Raw genomic sequence first — 23,882 nt, 5'->3', positions numbered from 1 at the left:
AGACAGCTAAAGATTAAGAAGGCAGTGTGAAGTAGAAAAGAGTTGTTAAAATCATAGAGCCAGTCATAGCTTAGCTATTAACTCAGTTTCCTGGAAAATTTAAATGGTTTAATTTTCCTTTCTTTGAGGGAGGTTCCAAGGATTTAAAGTGGTTGAATGATGTGTCCTTACTCATCATGTGGCTTTGAGGAACTCTTCTGGGCCACTTTGTCCTCCTTTCCACAGGAGAAAACAAAAATTTAACAAGTTTTAGAGAATTTATGAAGGTCACATGGCTAGTATACAGAAATCTTGAATTTAAATTTTGGTTTAAGATTTATTCTGGGGGTGCCTGGGTGGCTCAGTAGGTTAAGCATCCAACTCTTGGTTTCAGCTCAGGTCACGATCCTAGGGTCCTGGGATTGAGTCCCACATCGGGCTGCCTGCTCTGCAAGGAGTCTGCTTCTCCCTCTCCCCCGCCCCCTACTCGTTCTCTAAATCTCTCTCTCTCTCTTTCAAATAAATAAATAAAATCTTTAAAAAATTACTTATTCTGGAAAACAGTAGACTAAAATAAAATAGAGATGTGAATATACTTATACTTCACAAAATTTCATCTTCCATGATCATGAAGTAAGTTTTGCACATTTGGCCCAAAATTGCAATTGTGTGAAATGGCCATAACAGAATTCATAATGTGTTAAAAGATATACATTAAAAAAGTAAGTCTCTGGGGGCGCCTGGGTGGCTCAGTCTGTTAAGCAACTGCCTTCTGCTCGGATCGTGATCCTGGGGTCCTGGGATCGAGCCCCATGTCCGGCTCCCTGCTCGGTGGAGAGCCTGCTTCTCCCTCTCCCTCTGCCTGCCACTCTGCCTACTTGTGCTCTCTCTCTGTCTCTGTCAAAAAAATAAATAAAATCTTTTTTTAAAAAAAGCAAGTTTCTGGTGATGGCTATTAAAGAGGGCACATATTGAATGGAGCACTGGGTGTTATAGGCAAACAATGAATCGTGGAACACTACATCAAAAACTAATGATGTAATGTATGGTGATTAACAAAACATAATAAAATAAAAAAATAAATAAAAATAAAGATGATTCCAGTGCAAAAAAAAAAATAAAAAGTAAGTCTCCTTCCTATCTTAACACTGCCAGTCTCCTCATCTCTCAGGCAATGATTATTCTAAATAATTTACAGACATTTATGTGATATATCATCTAAATATCATTTTCACATTGTAAATAGAAATAAGATCTTAAGGTATCCATTTTTGCATAGACAATTACTGGGAAAGAAAGTAAAATGAAAAGAAAATAATTAAAATGCTTAAGGTCACAGGAATAGATTCTAGTTGACTCAAAAACAGACTCTTCTTTCTTTGGTTTGGCTCGGTTCAGCTCAGTGAGCATTGATGGAAGCTCTACCATAAGTAGGCCCTGAGGCATAAGAGATTCAGATATATTCTGGAGAAATGATAGTCTCATCCATAATTTCAGAAGGTTTTTTCCTCTGGATAACTAATTCTTGAGATTATTTGAGAAAAAATTTTTGATGTTTAGATATATTTGCTAATTGCTACGTATTAAATTGTGGTTTAGAGGTCTAAAGCAATGGGATTTGTTAAAATTTTGTTCTCTTGGTTCCACTTTCAGAGAATATATTTATTATTTTGGCATGAATCCAAGGAATCTACAATCTGACACTAATCTGGGTGATTCTGATGGCTATGGTCCATGCACTACACTTTGGGAAAGATTAATTTAAATTGTATGGTGCTGAATATGATCCTCTTTGTTTTTTAGTCTTGATATTTCAAGCCATATAATAAGTTCAGCCAGAGGCCGGGGGAGAAACATGTCCACAGCTATGAAAGGGCTATGAATAGGCCCCGTGGGTCGTGGGTATTAAAGCTGGATGAGGAAACCATTTACTATTTGAAAATAAACACTGTTAATATAAACAAATCCCACTGTTATTTGTCTTGGTTAAAATTAACTAGTGGTAGTTGATGGGAAGGCTTGCAAGGGAATAATTCTGCTGAATTCTAGTAGCCTGATATTATTCCATGAAGTTATGGCAATAGTTAGAGAATATTTGTATTACATGATCACAGGAGCAGAGTGAGCAGAGAACCTGTAATGTGAAGGAAAAAAATCTTGTCTAGATTTAAATCTCGGTCTAGATTTAAGTTTACTGAAAGGAGCAAGAAGCTTTCTAAGATATTCAATGGTTAACCTAATAGTTTTTGTTTAATCTCTGATCAATGTAAGTAAAACATTTGCACATTTAAGTTGCAAATAAACATCTTAACCTTTGTTTAATTGGCTTGTCACTAAATTTATCATGTAGGCTCCTCTTCCAGAAAACTCTAAACTCTGTGAGTCTAGCTATATTATAGCAGAGCTAATCGGAGAAAAATTCAAATCTAAACACAATTAGGAGCCTAACAATTTTTAGTAAATTAAAGCAAATGGCAAATAGTTACATTTTAAAGTGGTAAAAATTAGCTGTTTGAATATTTTTGAAAAAAATCATTTATTTTCTATATCTTTCTTAAAGAATTTAGCTTGCTTAATATTAATCAAATGTTCAAAATAAATTTGGTGTTTATATTTAAAGAACTCTAATCACTTAATCTATGACCTGATGTGCTTTACAAAGATATAGCATTGTCATGATTTTTACATATAATATTCAGAGATAAATGCCAGTCTTAGAGGGAATACCTTACTAATTCAGCTTTAATTGAATGTTAAAATAATGATGGGGATGTAAGAAGACTTGGAATATATGCTGAGACTTTACTTTTTTGCCTAGATAATTTTCTTGGCATTCTAGCTCCAAATATTTAAATAGGAACAGCGGGATGTAAAAACCAAAATTCAGTTATGAAAGGAAAATTTGCAACTCTGCCAGGCCAGTTGTGAGGAATTTTACTTACCTTGAAAACAACTTCATATTTCATTGATTATTTGATTACTTTGTTCATTCATCAATAAAAATCACTCATGTGTTACATATTTATATACTACCTACTCAAAGTAGTAGTGGGTGAAAGACGATCATCCTTCCTTCCAGTTTGTTCCTAAATTCATACAGAAAGTGTATTATATCTCTCGATTTACAAGACTAATGAAAGTCATTCAAATTTGCATAATGTACTTATCAGAGCAGGATCAGTTCAAAGACTTCATTTGGTAGGACTTATGGATGCACATTTTGGTAAGAATTTCATTAGAATCTATTTAGAAGTACATGGATAAACAGACGTTGCTGTCTGAAGATATATTTTAGTCAAGCCAAATCTATCTGATTTTGTATTTCCACGTCATAACAGTGATGGCCCTATTCCTTACTCAATGCTAGGAACACATGTTTTAACAGGTGGATGATTTAGGTAGACTCCAACTGATGCAATTCTCAGTCTACTTAGGTTGGAGTGCATTATAATAGACCATGTCTTAGGGACTGAGTTGGCAATAATTCTTAGATACTCTATAGTAATTTTAAGATATCAATCTCAAGTATTTAAGATCTTATTTCTTAAAACATGTAATTCCCATTTTGTTTTTGATCAGAAACGTTAACAGGATGGTAAAACATATGTGGAATTTTGGTTAAAAGTTTATGCATTATTGAGACTCTTGTCTGTTTTTTCTCATCACCTATAGGCTCAATTTAATAGTCTACAGTTATTTGGTCATAATCTGAAGTGCCATTTCATTACCTCACGTCTTAGAAGCAGGAGAAGAGCATTAAACCTAAGTGTGGCTTTGACATTGATGATAATAGTTCCTTGTGTACTAATGTTTTGTCTTAGCTATTATTTCATTCGTAGAGCTGAAGAATAAAATCAGCATGAGAAAATGTGTTCCATAAAAACTCAACTCTCTAAATGACATTTTAAAGCCATGTGGTCCATTTTAATGAACAATTTCCTAGATGCTTTTTAATTCCTAAAGATATGCTCACACATGGGATATTTACTTTTCAGTAGTTTTCTTTCAGCTTCACATAAAAAAAAATGATTTGGTATTCATAAGCAAAATTCACTACGTAATTTATAAATTTAAGCTCGTTATGAAGACAGCCATTTTTTAATCTGAAGTTTTGTAGCTTTATTTATAGAAATAGTTATTTCTGAGTCCACTCTAATGTACCAACATGATTTTTATTTTAAATTATTCATTGTTCCTGTTCTCTCCTATTTTTGCCCTAGAGCATTGGTTGACATTTCATAGAGAGTTGGTTGGCATAGGCTGGAAAATATGTAATTATAAGAATCACCTGCTCTTGAATTCCCATTATATAATAGTCGTGATTCAGGCAGACTTTCCATAGGCGTTTGATTTGGAATGAGAAGTTTTCTTCTTCCATGACCTGTGATTAAAATGTAGCATTTTGGTAAATAAATAGAAGATAATTTCTGCATAATTTATCCATGAATCACAGCTGGTGAAGCAATGTAAATTTTTGACCTGTATTATATAAGCAGTAACATATGTAATTGGAAATATATTTTAAGATCAAGTACAATAAAACTGTTTTTTTTTAATGCTCCGTAGCCTAAAGTAAACTAAGTACTAACATGAAACAAGATGCATATTGAGAGTTTTGCTTTACTTAATGCTCCTCAAAGGAATTCCAATAAAAGAAAATCCACTAAAACTACATTTGAATATTTTCTTTTCTTTTAATGAGTTATAATCATGAAGGTAAATATTTATCAGTTGCTGTAGCATGATAGTAAGGACAGGGAATAGACTGTATTTCATTTCATAGTTGAAAATGAAATTTACTGATATAACAGTGTTTGGTTAATAGCCTTACCTGTTGCATTAACCTTTATACATCTTTATGGTTAAAGTCACAATTTTTAATTAATTGACTGTGGAATCATGCATCCAGTTCCTGATGATAAGTTTGTGTTCTTTTCTGCATACTGCAGTAACTGATACATTTTCCCATGTGTAGTTTAGTTTGTATATATCTATTTGTAAAGATATGTACGTATATGTACATTGTTTCTCTGCACTATGAATAGAAATTATATTATTCCAAAGTCATGCATGCAAGATGGCATTTGCTACAACACTTTGTCTTTTAGCAGATCAAGACACTTGAGCTTCTTAGTCCATTCTGACTGCTATAACAAAAATGCTGTAGACAGGGTAGCTTAAATAGTGTAAGTTTATTTCTCACAGTTACTGGAGTCTGGGAAATCCAAAGTCAAGATGTCCAAAGTGACATTTGAATTAGGAAGGGCCTTCCTCCTGACTTGCAGATAGACATTTGTATACACAGCAGAGAAAGAATGAGAATGAAAATATATTCTCTCATGTCTCTTTCTGTAAGGGCGATAATCCCATCGCGAGGGGCTCCACTCTTTGACCTAATTACCTTCTTTTTTTTTTTAAGATTTTATTTATTTGAGAGAGAACCAGAAAGAGAACAGAGAGGGGAGGGGCAGAGGGAGAAGTGGGCTCCCCACTGAGCAGGGAGCCTGATGCAGGGCTTGATCCCAGGACCCTGGGATCATGACCTGAGCCAAAGGCAGCTGTCTTAATGGACTGAGCCACCTACGTACCCCCACCCCCTTTACCTTCTGAAGCCCTCATCTCCAAATATGATGATCACATTGGTGATTAGGGTTTTAATATATGAATTTGGTGGGGGGGGGGCACAAACATTCAGTTCATAGCAGCTTCCCACAAGGACTTTATAATTTTGTATATCTATCCTATTAATTCAATTGACGTTAGAAGGATTGAAATAGAGCCAAATCTCATCTTTTATTGTAAAAGTTGAAGTATCTTATGTTAATGAAGCTAAAGCCTTAAAAATGTTTCATGTGAATTTATCAATTCTGATATATTTTAGTTTTGAAAACATCTTCAGGGATCTATTCTTCAAAGTGGTAGTTTTTAATTGCATTTATACTAGGGAGATGGAGGCATAATTTTTGTATTCTGCTTACATCTTTATATCTACTATTTCACTGTTTATGTCCATTGTCAATATTCTGCGCTCATGTTGTTCTTTCCTCTCTCCACACTTCTTCTCTCCACACTCTCTCTCCTTCCTCTCTCCCTCTAATTTAGTTTCATTCATCATCCCTGTTCCACACACTCCACGGTGACCTGTCTGTGATGTCTCCTCTTGCAACATTTGATATAGTAAGACCTCTAAGCACTCTCTGGAAATACAAGCCTGGCATGTGACAGATACTCAATAAGTATTGGTTAACATGTGAATGGAGAAAAGAAAAAACACTCTCCCTGTTTTCTCTCTTTGATGTTGTACTAGCGGTATTCTACTCACTAGACTATTTCCTTCTTTGACTTTCCCTCTCCCTTCCTATGCGCAGCACCACCAAGTTTCAGTCCTCAGTTATTAAATTTTCTCTGTCATGTTCTTTTGCTTAAAGAAACTTCAACTATCACCTTTATGTGAATAACTTCTTTCCTTTTCCCCAGAACAACTTTCTCATGAGCTCCAGTTATGTATTTCCAGTTGTCTTCTGAACATTTCTATTTGGATATGCTGCCATCTTTTCAGACAAAAACTGGTTCAAAACCAAACACACGATGTTCCTCTTCAATAATATCTCTTCTGTGTTTTCTTATTTTTGTCACAGTGTTGCCTTTTTATTGGCCATTATTTATTTTTATTTTCTTCCAGTCACTATACATATTAAATATTTATTTCATCTTTTAGAAAATATTCTGAGTTGTTCTTCCTTTCCCTTAGCAATGTTAGTAAACTCCTTATTAGTGTCCCTAAAATAAACCATCAAGTCATCCCATCCTATAATGTACTGCCAAAGTTTATTTCATAAACTACCTCTTTCTTCATGAATCTCCTTTAGTGTAAAACCTTCAGGAGCTACCCACTACCTGTGGAATTAGTTTCCAAAAGATTTTTTGTTATTTATTTATTTATTTATTTATTTTTAAAGATTTGTTTATTTTAGAGAGAGTGCACATGTGTGCAAGAGTGGGGGGAGGGGCGGAGGGAGAGAATCTCGAGCAGACTACCTGCCCCTGCTGGACTCTATCCCAGGACCCATGAGATCATGACCTGAGCCAAAACCAAGAGTCGGATGCTTAACTGACTGAGCTACTCAGGTGCCCCTCCAAAAGCTTTAAAAAATTATTAGACAATTTTAGTTAAAAAAATGTATATAGGACCCAAACAAAGAAGAGTAAATCTAAAGCTGTTTTGAATGAAAATAATTCAGGCTCCTATTTGGGCTTTACTTATACATTTTTCCCTAGGCACTTCTGTGGAATTCAGGACACTTTAGAATACAATTTGAAATCTATTGGCTCTAATACAAAATCCTTATTTAGGGTTAGGCCCTAGTCCATTCAACCAGTTTGTTCATTACATCCAATCGTTCCATGTGAATTCCATCTTTCTACCTTGGCTTCTATCATGTTTAGCACCCAGAATGCTATTCAACTACTTTTTTGCTTCTTTAAGTCTTATTCATATTTCCAAATGCATTTCAAGCACTACATCTTTGCTGAATTTATGAATGAATGCCTTTTTAGGAAATAAAAAACTTGGGTGTCTTTTTTCATGATCTATATGTATCTTGGGAGGGTACTGTTTTCTTTTTTGGGAAAATACTTCTGTATTACATTTAATTATTAGATAGACAAATGTCACTTTTTTGTGCTTATTATATTTTAAAACCCTAACCTGAATGATTTTAAGCATTCAAAAAAAATGGGTCCAAGATTGTTTGATGCTAAAATTATACATTAAGAGCACAAATCTAAGAATAATAATGTGACCCAAATCAATAATTTTAACATACTTTATTATTTTCTACATTTGTTTTCTTTTAGGGCCTGCAACATATGACCCTGTTTTAAGGAAATCTTGCTCCATACCCTTATTTGTTAAAGCATCAAAACGTTTTAAAGATTCCAAAGAGATTACTCCTGGTCCAGCGACATATGAGGTTTGTCAATAATATATCTCTCTTATCAGTAACAAAAGAATAGAATAATTTCCAGAAAGTACTGAAAATGTCTACATTTTTTATAGTCTATGTGTTTTATTCATATTTGACTAATCAAAATCTTTTGGTTATGGAAGGCATTTTTAAAAAATTTATTTATTTATTTATTGAGCAAGAGAGAGCATGAGCTGGTGGGGAGGGGCAGAGGGAGAGGGAGAGAGAATCTTAAGCAGGCTCCACACTCAGCATGATCCTAAATTGGGGCTTGATCTCCCTGAGATCAAGACCTGGCCTGAAATCAAGAGTCTGACACTTAACTGACTGAGCCACCCAGGTGCCCCAGAAAGGCATTTTTTAATACATTCTGACATTGTTTTAAAGATTGATTTATTAATTATTTAATTTATCAATTTATCTATAAATGTCCACTACAGCATTGATATATATATATTTTTTACATCTCTGCAACTTTAAAAACTAGTTGTTTACATACACAAATGGAAAATTTTAAATATTTATTGCAATTATGAATTTATTAGACAGCTCAGAAGGTAGAGTGTTGGTCCAATAAAATCATGTATTGATCTTTTAACTTCTTTTAATAAGTATAGATGCTGTAGTTTAGATTCATAATAAATAAAGGACTCTTTTAAGCTCTGAGCCTTCTGATTATAAGGAGGCCTAAGTAAATCTGCAGGTTTTAAATCTGTGTTCACAATTGGCCTTAATTCCTCATCAGGATGAATAAGTCCCCCATTCCCACTCTACTATTAAAAGAAATATTTTATAGTGGCCTATATAGCAAGTAATTTAAGAATTAATACTCAGTGCAAACCACAGTGAATATTGTTTTCTGGGTTAGTTAATGACAAGTTCATTTTTCTTGAATGTATGCTTTCTACTTATTTAAAATGTCATAATCTAAATAATTCTTCAGCATTCTGCCAAAGCAAATTCATAATATAACATATGGAAAAAAAGAAAAAGAAAATAAAATGAATGATAAAAGAGTTGTTATTTTACTTGTGGGTTGTTGATTCCCCCAAAAGACCACTGCTTATTCGTACTGATTAAGCAATGCTAATTTCATTTACTTCAGAAAGGGAGAATCTGCTAGACGGTCTTAATAGTTTTTCTGAAGGTGCAAGTCAAGGGACGTATGATGTTTTAGGACCTGGGCTGTGTGATGTAAGACAGGTCTTACAAATGGGGATTTGGTTGGGATTGGGCAAAGTTTAAGACTTGTTTACTTTGAGTTATTGGGTGCAGCGAGGGAGTGTCTTGAGGCAAGTCTTGATCAGTAAGCTATCAGTCTTCATAAGTTAGGTGGTATGGCTGTTCATAGTCTGATCATATTATCATATTAAATCATTAGCTGAACCCTTCTCCCCTACTTTTTAAAACTGATTTTAATGGTATTTACAAATAATAAAGTCAGTAAATCTAATGTTATCCTTTTATTTTGTGATACATTTATCATAGAAGATGTATTTACTAGTCTTCTGGTATTTAAAGTTGTTCTTTTTATTTCATAAGATTTTATAATTATATTTATACTTCCTCATAGTCATTTACTAGAGCAAATTATTTTCTATGTCAAAGGAAAACATTTATTGGGTTAGTGATGATGTTTATTCAGGTGTTGCCTGAAATTTCAGACTAATATATCCTATATATATATATATATATATATATATACTGCACTACAAGGTAACTTTCCTGTTGAGAAATGAGTAATATTTTTTGCCTTCCAACACCATTTGTTTTTTCTTTAATATTTGAAAACTTTTTTGAACAGGTAATTTTCCTTAAAAATTTTCCTTCTTATAAGAAAAAGTTATTTTTAATCAGATAGGCCAATAAATTACTAAGTCCTTTTATTATAACTTGCTCATATTTTTTAGTTTGATACTTTTTTATCTATTGACTTTAGTAAGTTTAAGTTGGTAACTCTTGAGAAGATATTTGCCTAAATATTTTACTTTTTTTTAACAGAAAAAGATGGTTCTAGAAATTTAGAACATTGTTTTCAGACTGCAATATTATGTTCTACTTAAAAAGTGCTTAAATTTGTAGGACTTGTGCCATCATTGGTTATAGGTTTTCAGTGTCACATATGCATACCGGATCCAACTTATCCAATGTGGGTGGTACTTACAATAATATCTATAATAGTTCTCTTAAGTTACACAACCACTTTTGCAAAGTCTGCTTGCCATTTTTATTCTTGTGTGAATAATCTTTTGAGTTTCCCAGGCAGAATTAGTGCTTTCCTTTTTTTTTTTTTCTTTTTTTGGTGTGTGTGTTGGGGGGAGTGGTCAGAGTTGTCATTGGAACATTATTCACTATCTTTCAATTATAAGCTAATCTGTTTGTCTCTTTTGCTCCTTCCAGTTGTTGATATTTATTGGTTCACTATCACTGACCCTTTTGAAGATAAAATGAAAGCTAGGGGCTCTTTACTTAGGGAGAAAATTTTACATGTATGCACATAACAAAAACCTGTGTATACAATTTTAGATGGTTTATTAATCTACAAAAACTCACTTATGGCTTCAATCAAGAACTCCCAATAGTAGATTCTGAACTCCATGAGAGCAAGACTTATTTACTTTTATTTTATTAGATCTTCAACCACAGAATCTGGCATATAGTAGCATATTAATAAACGCTTATAGTATAAAGCAACAAAATGGTTAATGCTAGGATTTTCTTCCCAGGATTAAATCATTAATCTTTACCTATGAATAAAGATTTACTTACTAATTTAGTTCTCAGTGAGAAGAATACGTATATGTCCTTTTAAAACAGCAGCAGGTTTTACTGACAAATTCACATTCTCTTGTTGAGTAAGTCTTCTCACTAAATGCCAACTTTTTAAGGTTTACATGAGGGACTACATTATTTTCTGGAATTTAAAATTGACAGTTATTGTATGAGAATATTGTAAAAACTAGATAGAAGAAATTTCAATGAATTTAACTTAAAAAATCCTCATTTAAATATACAGAAAAATTTAAATACACCTCTCTTTAAAACAAACTCTACTGAAATTAATTGAAATTTAATAAAACAAGTAATTTAAAATATGTTTTCTACTTTTTGAGATATAATTGATGTATGTATGTATTATAAATTATTGCCACAATGAGGTCATAATAAATGATGCCATCACCTTGCGTAGTTACCATTTTTATGTGTGTGTGGCGATAACAGTTAATACCTACTCTTAAAGGTTAAGACCTATTACCTTGAAGTAATAACATAGTATTTTTAACTATAGTCACCACCATGCAGTATATAAGATCTCCAGAATTTGTTCATTTTCTAATAGAAGGTTTATACCTTTTACCCAATTTCTTTCTATTTCTTCTATTTCCTAGTCCCAGGCAACCACCATTTTACTATATCTCAATCATTTCAGCTGTTACATACAAGTGAGAACATACAATATTTATCTTTCTCTGTCTAACCTATTTCACTTAGTGTAATGCCTTCAAGATCCATCCATGTTGTCACAAATGGCAGGATTTTTTTTTTTTAATGGTGGAATAATATTCCATTGTTATTCACACACACCACAACTTCTTTATCCAATCATCCATTAATGGATACTTATATTATCCTATATCTTTACTACTGTGAATAATGCTACAGTGACAGGGGAGTACAGATGTCTCTTCAAGATAATAATTCATTTCCTTCAGAATATATACCCAGAAGTGGGACTGCTGGATATGGTAGTTCTATTTTTAATTTTTGAGAAATTTCCATACTGTTTTCCATAGTGGCTGTACCAATTTACACCCCCACCAACAGTGCACAATAGTTCCCTTTTATCTACATTCTTACCAACATTTGTTATCTCTTGTCTTTTTGATGTTAACCATTCTAACAGATGTGAGGTGATATCTCATTGTGTTTTTGATTTGCATTTCCCTGATGATGAGTGATGTTGAGCATCTTTTCATGTACCTGTTGACCATTTGTATATCTTCTTTGGAAAAATATTTATTCAGGTCCTCTGCCCATTTTTTAGTTTTTTTCTTCTATTGAGTTGTATGAGTTCCTCATATATTTTTTATATTATCCCCTTATCAGATAGATGGTTTGCATATATTTTCTCACATTCCATGGGTTGCCTTTTCATTTTTTTTATTGTTTCTTTTGCTGAACAGAAACTCTTCAGTTTGATGTAGTCCTGCTTGTTTATTTTAGTTACACTTGGTATCATATCTAAAAGAATCATTGCAAAGACTAATGTCAAGGAGCTTCTTCCCTATGTTTTAGGAGTTTCATGGTTTTAGGTGTTAGATTTAAGTCTTTAATTCAATTTTTTTGTGAGTAGTATAAGGGTGCAATTTTATTCTTTTGCAGGTAGCTATCCAGTTTTCCTAAAACCATTATTTGAAGAGACTATCCTTTACCCATTGTGTATTGTTGGTGTCCTTATCAAGGATTAGTTGATCATACATGCAAAAGTTAATTTCTGGGCTCTCAATTCTATTGTCTTTCTATATATGTCTGTTTTTAGGCTAGTACCATACTGTTTTGATTACTATAGCTTTGTAATATATTTTGAAATTAGAAAGTGTTATGCCTCTAGCTTTGTTGTTCTTTCTCAGGATTGCTTTGGCTGCTTGGGGTCTTCTGTGGTTTCATACAAATTTTAGGAGTGTTTTTTTCTATTTCTGTGAAAAATGCCTTTGGGATTTTGATAGAGATTGCATTGAATGCACATTTTAACATTGTTAATTTTTCCAGTTCATGGACAAGGGAAATATTGCTATTTATTTGTGTCTTCTTCAAGTTTTTTCATCATTGTCCTATAATTTTCAGTGTAAAGATCCTTAACTTTATCCTTAAGTATTTTATTATTTTTGATGCTATTATAAATGGGATCATTTAAAAAATATTTTTGGATAGTTTGTTGTTAGTGTATAGAAATGTAACTGATTTTCTTTTTTTGTATTTATTTTGTATCCTGTAACTTCACTGAATTCATTTATTATTTCTAACAATTTATTTGTGGCATCTTTAGGATTTTTCTATATATAAGATTATGTCATCTGCAAACAGATAATTTCACTTCTTTCTTTCTAATCTGGATGACATTTATTTCTTTTTCTTGGCTAACTGCTCTTGGTAGGACTTCTAGTGCCAAGTTAAATAGGCATGGGTAGAGTGAGCACCTTGTCTTGGTCTTGGTTTTAGCAAAAAAGCTTTCAACATTTTATTACTGAATATAATATTAGCTGTGGGCTTGTTATATATGATCTTTATTATATTGAGGTATGTTCATTCTATATCCAATTTGTTGAGGGTTTTTATCATGAAAGGATGCTGGATTTTGTTAAATATGTTTTTTTGCATGTATTGAGATGATCATATGATTTTTTCTTTTATTCTGTTAATGTGTTACATCACATTTATTGATTTGTGCATGTTGAACCATCCTTGCATCCCAGAGATAAATCTCACTTGATCATGATATAAGATCCTTTTAAGGTGCTGTTGAATTCAGTGTGGTAGTATTTTGTTGAGAAATTACATCATCAAGTATTAATGGCATGTAATTTTCTCTTCCTGTAGTATCCTTATGTAGCTTTTCTATCAGGGAAATGCTGGCTTTGTAAAATGAGTTTGAGAGTGTTATCAGTTCATCAAATTTTTGGAAGAGTTTGAGAATGATTGGCATTGATTCTTTAAAACTTAAGTAGAATTTACCAGTGAAACTATCTGATCCTGGGCTTTTCTTTGTTGGGAGGTTTTTGATTACTGATTCAATCTTCTTTCTAGTTGTAGGTCTAATCAGATTTTCTATTTTTTTCATAACTTATTGTTGGTAGGTTGTATGTTATAGGAATTTATCCATTTCTTGTAGGTTATTCAATTTCTTGGTGTAAATTGTTCATAAGAGTTTCTTGTGATACTTTGTGTTTCTGTGGTGTCAGTTGTAATGTCTCCTCTTTGATTGATGATTTTGTCTTCTCTTTTTTCCTTAGTCTAGCTAAAGGTTTGTCAATTTTCTTTTTTTTTAAGAATTTATTTATTTATTTGAGAGAAAGAGTGAGAAAAAGAGCATGAGCAGGGGGAGGGGCAGAGGGAGAAACAGACTCCCTGCTGAGTGGCGAGTCCGATGCATGTGATCCCGGAACTCTGAGATTGTGACCTGAGCTGAAGGCAGTTGCTTAACCAGCTGAACCACCCAGGTGTCCCAGATCTGTCAATTTTCTTTCTTCCTTTTTCTTTAAAAAAAAAAGCAGACTTTTTGTTTCATTCATCTTTTGTTTTTTTTTTCTGGTCTTTATTTCATGTACTTCTGTTCTGATCTTTGTTGTCTCCTTCCTTCTGCTTACTTTGGACTTAATTTGTTCTTTCTCTAGTTTCCTAAGATGTAAAGTTAGTTTTTTTTATTTGTGATCATTTTTGTTTTTTCTTAATGTAGGTATTTAATGCTATAAACTTTCCTTTCAGAACTGCTTCTACTACATCTCATAAATTTTGGTATGTTGTGTTTCCATTTTCATTTGTTTCAAAATATTTTTTGACTTCTCATTTGATTTCTTCTTTGACCCATTTGTTGTTCAATTTCTACATATTTGTGAATTTTTCAGTTTTTTCCCTTTTATTGCTTTCTAATTTCATACCATTGGGGTTGGAAAAATATATTTGTTATATTTCAGTCTCCTTACATTTGCTAAGGCTTGTTTTGTGGCCTAATACAATCTGTCTTGGAAACTGTTTCTTGTGCACTTGAAAATAATGTATTCTTTTGCTATTGCATAGAATATTCCATATATGTCCATTAGGTCTTTCTGGTCTAAGGTGTAGTTCAAGTCCAATATTTTCTTATTGATTTTCTATCTGGGTAATCTATCCATTTTTGAAAGTGATGATTGAAGTCCTCTACTCTTACTGTATTGTCTGTTTCTCCCTTCGGGTCTATTAGTGTTTGCTTAATACATTTAAGTACTCTGTTGTTGGGTGCATATATACTTACAATTGTTATATCCTCTTGATGAATTGACCGCTTTGTGATTATATAATGACTTAGTCTGCTTTTATAATTTTTTACTTGAAGTCTATTTTTTATGATATAAGTATAGCTACCCTTGCTCTCTTATTTCCTACTTGCATAGAATATCTTTTTCTGTCCCTTCACTTTCAATCTATGTGTATCCTTAAACCTGAAATACCCATATAGTTGTGTATTTTTTTAAAATCCATGTAGACACTCTATGTCTATGATAGGTAAGGACTTACTCATGCCACTTTATTATTTTATAGCTGTTTTATCTTGTACTTGTACAGCTGCAGAAGTCAAAGCTGGCTATGGTCGTGTCCCCTAGGGTTTGACATGGGCAGGGAGGGACTCAAGTGGTTGGTATCTTATGCTTGTTGAGCCACAAATACCTTGGATGAATGCCACTGTGGTCCCAGATTCTGGCAGGGGTGGTTGGGGGAGTGGAGGGAATGAGAAAGGACTCATGTGGCTGGCATCAGTGAATTTGAATACTTGTGAGGGGAAAGCTAGTGAAATCTACTGGGGGTCTGCAACAGCTGTGCTGACCTTAGGCTTTGTTGGTGGTGAAATCTGAATTTGTCTGCAGAGTAGGTCTCTGTGAACTGCAATTGCTTATGATGCATGATTGCTAATAATAGCCTCTGCTTTTTCTTTCTTGTTTCTAGCCAGCTCTAGATGTCTTGGTTTTGTTGGTCTGGGTAGGGTGAAACCAAAGCAAGACTTTCCTACAGTACCCCAACAGGCTGGAGAAGCTGGTCACTCACTCTGCTCTTATTTTGTTGGTGAGTGAAACTCTTTCATGCTGGGAAGTTGCTTCTTGGCATTGAAAAATGCCACTTGGAGGATGAAAAACCAGGCAAAATTGAGTTATCTTCTTTCTCTTCTTGTCCTATTATTCTCAGGTTTTTGGTTATAATAGTGTGTTGTTAAAATTTCCTAAATGAACTCTAGACATCTCCCAGAGCTGTTTTTGTTCATGGGTAGCTGTCCAATCATTGATCTTTGTGGGAAAACAGGGAATCTGTGTTCTCTTACATCACTATTTTTTTTTCACTGAAATACCAGTAATTTTTCCTCCAGCACTTTGAATTTATCATTCCACTCTCTTCTGTCCTCCAAGGGTTCTGTTGAAAAATCCATTGACAGTTTTGTGAGGGTTCACTTGTATGTGTGACAAGTCACTTTTCTTTTAACTGCTTTCAAAATTCTCTCTTTGTGTTTGACTTCTAACAAGTTGATTATAATGTATCGTGCAGATGTTTTGGATCCATTTCTCAGAGGGATATTTTGGGCTTCCTTAATCTGATTTCCATTTCCTTCCCCAGGTCTGGGACATTTTTAGCTACTCTTTCTTTGAAAAAATTATCTGGTCCTTTCTCTGTGTCTTCTCATTATGGAACTCCTGTAATGCCTATATTGATTCATTTGCAGATGTTTTTACGAGGCCCGTAAGCTTTCTTCATTATTTTTCCTTTTTCTTTTTGCTCCTCTGACTGAATAATTGCCAATGATCTGTCTTTGTGTTTGTATTCTTATCTTCTGCTTGATCTAGTATGATATTGAAATCCTCTAATGAATTTTTCAGTTCGGTTGTACCTTCAACTGCATGATTTCTGTTTGCTACTTTTTAATATTTTCTCCGTTGAAATTTTCACTTTGTTGATGCATTGTTCTGACCTTGATGAGCATCTTTATATTGGTTATTTTGAATAGTCTGACAGGTAAATCATATGTCTCCATTTCATTAGGGTCAGTTTCTAGAAATTTATCTTGTTCCTTTACTTGAAACATGTTTCTCTGTTTCTTCATTTTCCTTGATTCTCTGTTTTGGTGCCTGTGCATTAAATAAAACAGCCACCTTTCCTAGTCTTCATGACTGACCTCATACAGGAAAAGACCTTACCAATAAGTGCAACCAGAGATTCTGAAGACCTCTCAACCTTTATGCTAGTTCAACCTCCTTCCTTTCTTCTTAGTAGCCTACAAACATCTAGAGTATGTTGTATCCCATCAGTGCGTGGAGATAAATGAGACAGATGCAAGTTCCTCAGGCAGTCACCAGAGAAGTTGAATCATTAGATGTTCTGTCTAACTCTTTCCTTCCTCAGTGATAAGTTGGGATCTGAGTTTTTTGGCCTGTTTGCTCTGCACTGATCTGGGATGAGAGGCTCTGACAACTAGTTGTGTTCTAGATTAAATGTTGTCTTTGTTTTCACTAGCTCCTAGGCTTTATATATTTTAGTGCATTTTTTGTTTTGCTTTGTTTTGTTTTGTTTTTGTTTACTAATGTAATAAAGAAGAACAATTCTTTGGATTTCTCAAAAGGAGTATAAGTACATTGGCAGGGAGAGAAATTTACCAGTTCAGTCTCATAATTGCAAGTTCAACTAGAAGAGATGAGATTTGAGGAGAGAGAAAATATCTTCAAGTCACTGGGTTTTGTTCATTATTACTTGAAAAATGTATGTTAGATATCAATTGTTAGTCTCAGATGAGGCTCCGTTCAGCTTGATATTAGTGTATTTTTGTCTCAGATTCTGACAAATGAAGCTTTTATTATAAGAAATTTCTTAAGTTTTGGTGGGACTTTGTAGATATTATAGAAGAGAGTTGAGAATAACTGCTTTAGATACCATGGTCCAGATCATTTTTTAATATAGAAAATTACCTATACATAATCTTGACAGTAACTAAAATGGAATAGGTAGTATAAGATCAGAAGTATTGAGAACAAATTTTCTAGAGTGTAAGAGTGTCTATATTGGTTCCAAAGGGCCACTTACAACAGATAAAATGATTCTAAGTATATAAGTACCTAGATTTCCATTATCTGCTTCAACTGGAGTGACTCCATTTTATATGCTTCATATATTACGCATTTGTGTACATTAGAGAAAGAGTTCACTACCTAAAATTAAAAGAAAATTTAAAATCTCAGTTGTAGAGAAAAGATAAGTTCATTGCATTAAGAGAAAACTTGTTCTAAATCTCACTTCAATCATTTAATAACTCAGATAGAAGGATAAAAATCTACTATAAATACAGTACCAAAAATGTGCCAAAAAAGTATTTTTTCTTTTCTTTTTCTTTCTTTTTTTTTTTTTTTGCAGTATTTGACAAATAGTTGGATCCATACGTTGTAGTTATTGTTACTATTACTTTTATTTTATGGCTATACTCATTTATTTTTAGTTTACAAACATGAACCCAGTCTGGTGTAGGCTCTGAGAATCCAAAAATTAGAAAAAAAATCTTTGTTCTCAAATATGTAGCAATCTGCTAAGGAGAAATATATGTAACTATTTTAATTACAATAAAATAATTATTATATTGAGTAAGTGAAAAGTACCAAAATGTGGAGTAAAAATCTATAAGTCAAGCAAATCAGGCAATCTTCAGAAGGCATTTTATATGAAATATGAGAATAATGGGAATTTTCTGCTTGGAGAAGCCAAGGGAACATATTCTAGACCAAAGGACAATATATTCAAACTCCAAGAGATACTAGAGAACAAAATATCCTTGGCAAAATTTTATTAAGTCAGAACTGCTATAATGTAAAAATGAATGGCATGACATTAGACATGTAGACAATGTTAAATCACAAAGTATATGAAACGATGTGCAGAGTTTTTGTTTTCTCAACTATGGGGTAGACACTGAAGATTCTGAGTAGAGTTATACTATTATATATTAATATAAAATAAGCAAAATCCAGTTTTTAATTTTTTAGTATTGTAAAATATTATTTTTCCCTTATTTTTTTTCTGGATAAATTGCTAATAAAGGATGATAAGGGTTGATTTAAATTATATAGTTTTTTGGATGAAGGTTAGTTCGTAAGTTTATTTCCAAATGCCCACTATCTTTGCAGAAAACATTTGGTTATAGTTATAAATTATATTTATTTTATACTTCTATTTTTAAAAACCCCCGTTTATACTTCAGTTTCAAAGTTTGTGGGACCGTATTTCATATCCTTTGGAAGTGTGATTTAAATTTTTGCTTTTAGAAATCAGATTCTGAAGGTCATGGCACATTACTTAAAACCCCAAAATGAATGCTTAAAAGCTACCTGCCATTTGTCATTCCTTATAAAAGTTCTCTGACTCTCCATGGACTTCATCCTTAGTTTAATTTTCTCCTTTCATTTCTGCTTACAGAGCCCTTGATATTCCTTGGAACTTCCTAAGTTAGTAAGTTTGGGGAGACTTGTTAAGGTCTTTCCTGGAAAATCTTTTTTCAGCTTATCATATTAGGCCTTGAGATGCCTGTCAGAGGTATGGTCTGCTCTATGATATCCTGAGAGGATTCTAGGTTACTCATGTTACTAGTTACTGAATTGGGATAAGGATGAATCTTTGGACTTTAAGGACTGGTTTCAGCCTTGAAAGTTTGTCTTGGTGATTATATATTATGAATCCTTTTCATGGAGTCCATAACCCTTTTAAAGAAGTAGAATATTGTGTACTCATACATTTGTGTAATTTTCTGTGGATAGTTTCCATAATACTCTCAAAGGAAACTAACTCCCCTCCATCCCCACCAAAAATAAAAAGTTTAAGGATCACTGCTTTTTTACCAAAAGAATATCTTTAGCTAATAATTCAGAGAAAGAATAGAGAATCACAGTTCCCACATGAGGTGATGCTGTCAAGAAAAGAATCAAGCTCTGGCCATGCTAATCACCATAACTGCCAACCTCTTTAGGTACTAAGTCATTGCTTTCTGTATATGTATATTTAACACAGAAATCATTTTTAGAATTACCTATCTAAAATGTTTTTAAAATTGGGAAGGTTACATGTGATATTTTACATAGAGAATGGAGTACTAGGGTTAAAAAGATGAATGAAATATATGATTTTTGCAATGGCATTGGGTGATGTTTTGAATGTACAATACAAAAAATAGAGTGGAAAGTAACCAGTTTCATATCCATTTAACCTATTTTTAACTTGAAATAGTGTTATTTTAATGGGTTACACTGAAATATATTCATTTTTTTGATGTGTCTCAATATCTAAGCCATCTAAGCCATCACTATTTTTATTACCAAAAAGTACTTTTGCCTGAGACATAATTTGAGTTTGATCTAGGAAGGCAGGAAAAACTCTTACCAAAATGAAAGTTATGTATTTTTCTACTCTGTTGTTCTGATTACAATGTAGAATTTTTATTATTTATTCAAAGTAGTATTTCAACTTTAACTTCTTCATAATTAATCATGTTTGTAACCAAGGAAAGGACATTTTATAAATAGCTACCAAATTTTTATCTTTGGCTATCATAATAAATCATATTTTTATTTTCATCTTTTCCTAAAATATAAACATTCGTTTACCAGGCCATAGCATCTTGTTTATAAGTTGAGGTTTAGTTGTGGATTAGAATCATTGTTAGAGGAGAATCAGTAAATTAGTAAGGAAAGTAGACTTTGCTTTGAATTCTCAACAATAAAATCATTAGAGATATCAACTATTTTCTTCTCCAAGAAAGAAAGAGATAAGTCTCATGTTCTCTTTGATGGTCAAAAGAATAATTTATTGACAAATGCCAAAAAATATACCCTCTGGCCCTCTTTTTCTCCTGATACCACCCAGTTCCAAGGATGATGCCCCTCAAGGCTCAGTGTGTTCCTACCCTTGGCCTTGCTGCACTAATTACAGTCTGACTGGATATTGGCACTTGGTGCAGTAATGTTTTATCTTCACTCATTCTGTCATTGATGTTGACCTAGTCATTCCTGAGGCAACTGATATTGACCTGTTTATGCTCATGTTCAATAGCTTTACTCTTGAAAAACAGAGGGTATGGCTACAAAAATATATATTTTTTATTCACAGTTTTTTAGAGTTCCAAGTTAATTATTTTCTTTTTCTTTCTTAGCACCTTTTTTTCTTAGTTCTAGAAGAAGTTGGAAGAACGAAATATTAAAGGAATCATATAAATTAATAGCCACATGTATAAACTAATGCCACTTATGTTTAGCCAGGGTTGCTTAAACAAGCTAGGGTACCCTAAAATCTCTTCCTCCAGTGTGAGTTCTCTGCTCACCAGATATTTTATGGAGAGAGATGTTAAATGATTGGTTTCCTCACATTGATTAAGAACATTGGAACAGACCATTCATATCAGTTTGTCTGTTAATTACACATCAAGAATCAAGAATCATCTTTGATTTTTATATAAATAGGACCACCTATTGACTATACTTGGTGCATCTTAGTTCTGACATGCCCAAATTGATTCATATTTTTGCCTTGAGGACTAGAATAGGCCACTTCCTGGCTATCAATGCTCTTAAAATCTTGTAATATAGTCCACTTTGTGTCCTAGAAAACATTAATTTCTTTATAGTTGAATCTGATATGATAGCTCAAACTTAATTATCATGAGTCTGAAATATATTTCATTCTGAGAAGCTGTTGTCTGTAAAATGTAAAAAAAAATCAATTACTCTAATTTACTAGGGAAAAAAGGGATGATAATATTCACCTTGTAAAAGTAAAATGCTATTTTTGTATTCTTTATTATTGGAAGCTATATTTAAAAAATGCTATTCAGTACTATTGCTTCAGAAACTGCTTTATTGAAAAGAAAAATTGAAAATTTCTTCTGTGTATTATTTTAACATATTTTCACGAAAACTGAAGAATTTCTAAGTAAAAAAGAGAATTCAGATTGTCAACTTCAATACCCTGAAATTTCATATGGAGAGAAAATTCTAGTACTATGTATTCTTCTCTCCCCATAATTTATTTATTTATTTTTTATTTTTAAAAAATATTTTATTTACTTATTCGACAGAGAGAGACATAGTGAGAGCAGGAACACAAGCAGGGGGAGTAGGAGAGGGAGAAGCAGGGTCCTGCCGAGCAGGGAACCCTATGCTGGGCTCAATCCCAGGATCCTGGGATCATGACCTGAGCCAAAGGCAGATGCTTAACGACTGAGCCCCCAGGTGCCCCTCCCCATAATTTTTTTATTTTGCATAAAATAATACCCAGAAAAAATTTTCAATTTTTCTTGTCTGTTATTGTGCCTTGTATTATTAGATTTTCATTTTTTGTTCTAAAAAGGAAAAAGTATTTCTAAACTTTTCTAGCAAGTGCACTGTTTATTATTCATATCAACTATTTACTTTTCTGTTTGAAAGTTACTAATTGTTTTTGTATATAAAATCACAAGCATCATAATCACCTTCAATTATTGCAGCATTTTCCCCTTGCAATAATAAACATTTAACACTTGAGAGAGAGGAGGAGAGAAAGAAGTAAATGTCCGTGTACATTTTCATATATAAATGATAGTTTTAAATAGCATCTTTTTCTATGTGAGACACATACTGCTTTATATTTGGTCAAAATATTTATCAGTTCCATGATGATAAGAAGGAAGATGGGGATGTAGCTTTTTATGAATACAAAAGTTTCATGTCACTTATTTTAAATCCTCAGATGCTATGCTCTCAATCTTGCATTATTTCCTTTGTGGTGGCCAAAATGTTGACTAGGAAAGTAAAACCAACATCAGACAACATATTCAGTTGTATGTGAAAGCTATTTAATTTAGCTCCTTTTGTGAATATAGTCTTCAGTGATGGATGAATAAACAGTCAAGCTTTAAAATAATGTTTTATTTCTATAGCAGTAAATAGATGAGTTGATAAGATTGATGATTTCTTTTTCATCAATCTCTAGAAATCATCTGTATATGATTTTTGATCTCTGTTCAGAGTGAAAGTTCTTAGATTTCCTAGTGTATAATACTTAATAATTATTTGTCAAATTAGTAAATGTGGTTCCAACTTATCCTGTAATATTAAGTCCTTATATTTTCACTAATCTGTAAGAATATTACTACCTTCATTTCCATATATTTAATAATTTCAGTTGACTGCCAAAAATCAGGGAGATATGTGGCCTGCTTTTTTTAGATAATCTGATACCTATTAGACATACATAAGTCTTATTTTGTCTTATTAAAAACCTTGGCATCATTGTAATTTTCAAGAAACTGAATTGTTTTATTTTAGAAATACAGCATTTTTCTATTTATATATTTCTTCTCTTTTTTTTAAAACACATTACCAATTATTTTAGTTATCTCTTGTACTCGCACATTTTAAACTCTCAAAAATGTCTGCTGATTTACTAATCGACTACTTCTTTTTATCTGTAAATGGCCCTTTAAATAATAATTTAGTGAAAATACAGTTTTGCATAAGTAGTTCCTTTTTTTCAAGTTTTATTTAAATTCTAGTTAGTTAACATATAGTGTAATATTAGTTTCAGGAGTAGAATTTAGTGATTCATCACTTACATATAACAACTAGTGCTCATCACAAGTGCACTCCTTAATCCCCATCTCCCATTTAGCCCATCCCCCACTCACTTCCCTCTACCAACCATCAGTTTCTTCTCTATAGTTAAGAGTCTCTTATGGTTTGCTTCCCTCTCTTTTTTTCTCCCTTTCCCTTTATTCATTTGTTTTGCTTCTTTGAATTTCACATATGAGTGAAATCATATGGTGTTTGTCTTTCTCTGTCTTATTTTACTTATTTCATTTAACATAATGCACTGTAGCTCCATCCACATCATCGCAAATGGCAAGATTTCATTCTTTTTGATGCCTGAGTAATAGTCTGTTGTTTATATATACAACATCTTCTTTATCCATTCATCAGTTGATGGACACTTGGGCTCTTTCCATAGTTTGGCTATTGTTGATAATGCTGATATAACATAGGGGTGCATGTACTCCTTTGTATCTGTATTTTTGTATCCCTTGGGCAAATACCTAGTAGTACAATTGCTGTCTCCTAGGGTAGTTCTATTTTTAACTTTTTGAGACACCTCTGTACTATTTTCCAGAGTAACTGCACCAGTTTGCGTTCCCAC

The 23,882-nt window shown here is 32.8% G+C and overlaps 1 protein-coding gene across 4 annotated transcripts in view; it reads left to right on the top strand.

Annotated features, from left to right (window-relative positions):
- STPG2 (sperm tail PG-rich repeat containing 2) overlaps positions 1 to 23,882 on the top strand; it is a 530,653-nt gene that overhangs the window by 300,088 nt on the left and 206,683 nt on the right. For all 4 annotated transcript variants that reach the window (XM_073891996.1, XM_073891998.1, XM_073891995.1 and 1 more), the window contains one exon: positions 7,837 to 7,952. In XM_073891996.1, the coding sequence (XP_073748097.1) occupies positions 7,837 to 7,952 (116 nt within the window). The remainder of the gene's footprint in view (positions 1 to 7,836; positions 7,953 to 23,882) is intronic.

The sequence above is a fragment of the Callorhinus ursinus genome, unplaced genomic scaffold (assembly GCF_003265705.2).
Source record: "Callorhinus ursinus isolate GAN/ISIS: 27379988/994484 unplaced genomic scaffold, GSC_fseal_2.0 scaffold4, whole genome shotgun sequence".
Lineage (NCBI taxonomy): Eukaryota > Metazoa > Chordata > Mammalia > Carnivora > Otariidae > Callorhinus > Callorhinus ursinus.
This window is presented reverse-complemented; position numbering and strand designations above follow the sequence as displayed.